Source organism: Danio rerio, chromosome 5 (genome assembly GCF_049306965.1).
Source record: "Danio rerio strain Tuebingen ecotype United States chromosome 5, GRCz12tu, whole genome shotgun sequence".
In the NCBI taxonomy this organism is placed as follows: Eukaryota; Metazoa; Chordata; class Actinopteri; order Cypriniformes; family Danionidae; genus Danio; species Danio rerio.
The window spans coordinates 42,899,879-42,905,380 of NC_133180.1; the positions used below are offsets into that span (position 1 = coordinate 42,899,879).

General features: G+C 37.4%; 1 protein-coding gene across 1 annotated transcript; it reads left to right on the forward strand.

Moving 5' to 3' along the window:
* The first annotated feature begins 364 nt into the window (after positions 1-364).
* Positions 365-4,230, forward strand: ubb (ubiquitin B). Its single transcript, XM_073951262.1, has 2 exons — positions 365-430; positions 2,449-4,230. The coding sequence occupies exon 2, from the start codon at positions 2,449-2,451 to the stop codon at positions 4,051-4,053; it is 1,605 nt and encodes a 534-aa protein (XP_073807363.1). The 5' UTR covers positions 365-430; the 3' UTR covers positions 4,054-4,230.
* The last annotated feature ends 1,272 nt before the right edge of the window (positions 4,231-5,502 follow it).

Consider the following 5,502-nt stretch of genomic DNA (forward strand, 5'->3'; position numbering starts at 1 on the left):
TTCTGTTTTTGTTTTACAGTACCCTTTGCCACAGTTCTCCGCTTTTCCTGGTCCAGATTCCACAAGTCTGATTCACCAATAGCAAAGCGAATAAACAACCAAAGCAGCCAATCACTGCTTGTAGACTGTCCTGCGAGACCGGCCCATTCCAGCACATTCTGGAAACTTCCTTTATATGATAATAATAAATACAATTAAATTATTGATACAAAACATGTAATTCCTAGAACATAACCATAGCAATCATTAGTTTTCAGGGTAATTATGTATTTTTAGGATTTGACTGCGGATCTGGTCATGTGACGTCTCATGAACGTCACGGCCCTGGGTTTCTATAAATACAGTAGGACTCTCGACCATCGGCAGATTTTTCGAAAAAGAAGATCAGTTTCAGGAGCCGTACTGTTCCGTTTCAACGCAAATATTAACGGTAAGAGCGAATTTCCTAGTTTGTTTTCATGCCATTCTTTAAAACCATAGCGTATTACTTTAATTATAGTAAACTTTCGCTTTCTTTATTACAAGAGACGTTTTGTGTTGATTCTCCGCGGACATTTTCGGTCAGACAATCAGAAAATGACCGCGGAGGACCAGTAACTTGCATTACACGTAAATCTTCGTGTATTAAAATGGTTAGGTTGTTAACGTCAAATAGGTTACAGTGTTTGCGTGTGATCAGGTTGGTTTTGTTAGATTTTTGTCAGTATTTTTAATTTATTTGTTTTAGTTTATTTATTTTTTTGCTGAATCATAGTTTGTGAACAAAGAACCCGGATGTTACATACAGTACAGCCGCCATGTTACAGAGAGTTATAACTTAATCATTTTAAAAATAATTTTGCCTTACTTTTAGTTTGTCATGTTGAGAAATGAGGAAATGTTAAAATGAGGAAATATCCAATTAATTTAATATATCAAAATAATCCATGATTACAATGCACTGAACTGGAGAAAATTAAGATGTTTTCTAGTGTCATGAAACAAATGTAAGAGATGTACATTGTAGATGTTTTATGTCAAGAATTGGCTAGTTGATGCAGCATACTGGCGATACTCAGTTGTAATAACAGTAACGTTACATGTTAATAGACTACTGAGTATGCTGTTCTGTCTATGTATGCTCTGTAAGCTACGAGAAGGACTTTGTAAACAGTAAAGGGTGCAATATTTTTACAAATTGAATTAAATAAAGGCTGTCTATTAAGTAATATGCTTGATATTTTTCTTACTTGATCGGAAATAAGAAAAAATATAAACGTTGTTGCTCTAAAAATCCTAGTTCAGTTTAGCCAACCACAAATACCTTTTTGTTCCTCCAACAGTTTTTTTTTCTTCTCTATAATATTTGGCAGTCTATAGTACTCCAAATGTTTCCCCACAGTCTAACTAATTGGTACAGCCAAAATCATGACACTTATTGCAATAATAATTTTGGTTCATTGGCATTGTTGATAGCCTGTGCCACTAATATGGTCGATTGATCATGCTTCAGGAAGAAAACTATATTGTTTGATGTAAGATTATTAAATCTTCACCTGCTTCCATTACAAACTATTCCCATCTTATCGAATTCTGGTATGTCTTAAAGGATTAGTTCACTTCCCAAATCAAAATTTACTTAGCCTTTTTTCATCCATGATCCCTTTTTTTCATCATTAATGAAGAAATTGTTTTTGAAAAAGTTTCAAGATTTTTTTCTCTATATTGTGGAGCTTGTTAGTTTAAAATTCCAAAATGCAATATGTGGCTTCAAATGGCTCTAAATGATCCCAGTCAAGGAATAACAGTCTTATCTAATGAAACCATTAGACCTTTAAAAATAAAAAAAATAAAAGTATTTATTTTTAAATGACTGAGTGATTAAGTTGAATTTAAGCGTTTCCTTACTGTGTAGAAGTCCTTCCTTACTGGCCCCACCCTTTGGTTCTCTGCCAATCTGCTACCTAATGTAATGTTGTGGAACATTATTATTCTTTATTTCTTAAATTTTTTTTTTTATTTTAAAACAATGTAAACTGCACAGATGTGCAGTTTGTTTAAAATGGCCAATGCTTTGGAAATGCATGACATAATTAGATTTCATGATGCACAAAGCCAAATCTCAGAGCTTGTGCAAAATGAGCTATCATTTCACTAGGTAAGACCCTAAATTTTCATATAGGATCATTTGGACAATTTTGCTGCAGGTAAAATGCATTCTATAGTCCACTGTCAGCCATTGTTTTGGATAGTATTTATTTTTCTCTACAAGTATAGTCAATAGTTTTCTATTATTTTAAAGGTTTGTAACATTTAAGGGTGACCAAATGCAAAGTAAAATTTCATTTTCGGGTGAACTATCTCGTTTAACATGGGAGAAGTGCAAAACATACATTATTGGCTAGAACATTGTAGCATTTTTTAAATGGAAATGTGTGATTGCTAATCTTACTTTGAATTTGTTTACAGATGCAGATCTTTGTCAAAACCCTTACTGGTAAGACCATCACCCTCGAGGTAGAGCCAAGTGACACCATTGAGAACGTCAAGGCCAAAATCCAAGACAAAGAAGGCATTCCCCCTGACCAGCAGAGGTTGATCTTTGCTGGCAAACAGCTAGAAGATGGCCGCACCCTGTCCGACTACAACATCCAGAAAGAGTCCACCTTGCATCTGGTGCTGCGTCTTAGAGGAGGCATGCAGATCTTTGTAAAAACCTTGACAGGAAAGACCATCACCCTCGAGGTAGAGCCAAGCGACACCATTGAGAATGTCAAGGCCAAAATCCAAGACAAAGAAGGCATTCCCCCTGACCAGCAGAGGTTGATCTTTGCTGGCAAACAGCTAGAAGATGGACGCACCCTGTCCGACTACAACATCCAGAAAGAGTCCACCTTGCATCTGGTGTTGCGTCTCAGGGGAGGCATGCAGATCTTCGTTAAGACCTTGACAGGAAAGACCATCACCCTCGAGGTAGAGCCAAGTGACACCATTGAGAACGTCAAGGCCAAAATCCAAGACAAAGAAGGCATTCCCCCTGACCAGCAGAGGTTGATCTTTGCTGGCAAACAGCTAGAAGATGGACGCACCCTGTCCGACTACAACATCCAGAAAGAGTCCACCTTGCATCTGGTGCTGCGTCTTAGAGGAGGCATGCAGATCTTTGTAAAAACCTTGACAGGAAAGACCATCACCCTCGAGGTAGAGCCAAGCGACACCATTGAGAATGTCAAGGCCAAAATCCAAGACAAAGAAGGCATTCCCCCTGACCAGCAGAGGTTGATCTTTGCTGGCAAACAGCTAGAAGATGGACGCACCCTGTCCGACTACAACATCCAGAAAGAGTCCACCTTGCATCTGGTGTTGCGTCTCAGGGGAGGCATGCAGATCTTCGTTAAGACCTTGACAGGAAAGACCATCACCCTCGAGGTAGAGCCAAGTGACACCATTGAGAACGTCAAGGCCAAAATCCAAGACAAAGAAGGCATTCCCCCTGACCAGCAGAGGTTGATCTTTGCTGGCAAACAGCTAGAAGATGGCCGCACCCTGTCCGACTACAACATCCAGAAAGAGTCCACCTTGCATCTGGTGCTGCGTCTTAGAGGAGGCATGCAGATCTTTGTAAAAACCTTGACAGGAAAGACCATCACCCTCGAGGTAGAGCCAAGCGACACCATTGAGAACGTCAAGGCCAAAATCCAGGACAAAGAAGGCATTCCCCCTGACCAGCAGAGGTTGATCTTTGCTGGCAAACAGCTAGAAGATGGCCGCACCCTGTCCGACTACAACATCCAGAAAGAGTCCACCTTGCATCTGGTGCTGCGTCTTAGAGGAGGCATGCAGATCTTTGTAAAAACCTTGACAGGAAAGACCATCACCCTCGAGGTAGAGCCAAGCGACACCATTGAGAATGTCAAGGCCAAAATCCAGGACAAAGAAGGCATTCCCCCTGACCAGCAGAGGTTGATCTTTGCTGGTAAACAGCTAGAAGATGGCCGCACCTTGTCTGATTACAACATCCAGAAAGAGTCTACTTTGCACCTTGTGCTGCGTCTCCGAGGAGGCTCAGATTAGAACCGACAGTCTTAGGGATGGACATTAAATTCTCAGTATCCCCTGCTTATGCACTCACCACTTTTTCCCATTATTTTATTCATATTGTGTTGCTAAATCCAACTACATTCGTATTACCATGTTCTTTTATTAGTTTTTTTTTATCTCAGCTGTCAAAATAAAAGCATTGAAATACAACATTGTTCTATTTTTCATTGTGGTTTTGCATGCCCGGTAAATAAAAAAACAAGGTAATGAAAATAAGATGCGAAATGAGAAGTATCTCATTATGCTGTAAGAAGCATAATTAGAATATGCAAGTAGCTTTCCAAATTTTAGGTGTCTTGTCTTTCTGGGCTTTTAAAGTGTTTATTCATGTATATTTATAGATGGGAATTTTTCTGCTTACTGCTTTAAAATGTTATAGCAGCTGCTGAACTTTGGTGGTTCTCTTTATTGTGTTGTATGAACACAGAAAATGGCTAAAAATCGCTAACACTTGATGGCAATGAATTCTGTTGTTTTTAGTAAACTAAGGTTTTTAACAGGTTTGCACAAGTGCTTATGCAATTAGTTTATTTACTTAATTGCTAATTTTGCAGTTACTGTAAAGTGAAGAACAAATTGGGAAATGGTCATTAACCAATGGAAAACTGTTATATAGCATTATTGAGGTTTTCAAACCATCATGTTAAAGATTGTTGTTGACTCGTTTCAGTTTCTAATGAAAAATCTTATCAAAATTATCTTTTCGTTTAACGTGTTGCTTTACATTCATTCTGTGCTTTCTTGCAAATGTAGGTCTCCTCAGCTATTTTCATAAAATAAATTCTAAAAATAAATGCGTATCCTGAAAGGTCACGAGAAACGTGCAACCACTGAACATGTGGTAAAACACTTTGCAGTAGGCTTATTTATATATATATATATATATATATATATATATATATATATATATATATATATATATATATATATATATATATATATATTTACACTTTTTGAGCTATTATACTTTATTATTCTAATGTTAATTCATTAAGTATTTATTCATATTCCGTATAGGCTACATAAGTCTATTATTGTTTAATACTAATTTATATAATTTAAAATGCCAACATGTGTATTATTCCTTATGAAAACAAAGGTCTATTATTTATTATTAATTCATATAATTTGAAATACAGATATATCATTAGTTTAGATTGACAAAGTCATGAAGCTAGATTAACCTGCTGTAAAAACATTGTTTAAAAATGGCTCTCCTGTTCCTACCGCGTAATTTCTCCCTGTCAATTTGCTTCGGGCGCGTATAAGCCCTTATTTAAGCTACTGCTCGCAAAAGATCAATGATAAGAATATTGACAAAATAAAGAAAGAGTTCCGGAACAAAAGCAGAAAGCGGAGAAATTAAATGGTTTTGCAGACAGGGGAAGACCAAGCTGCAGCACCACCGGCGCAGAGTAGTTG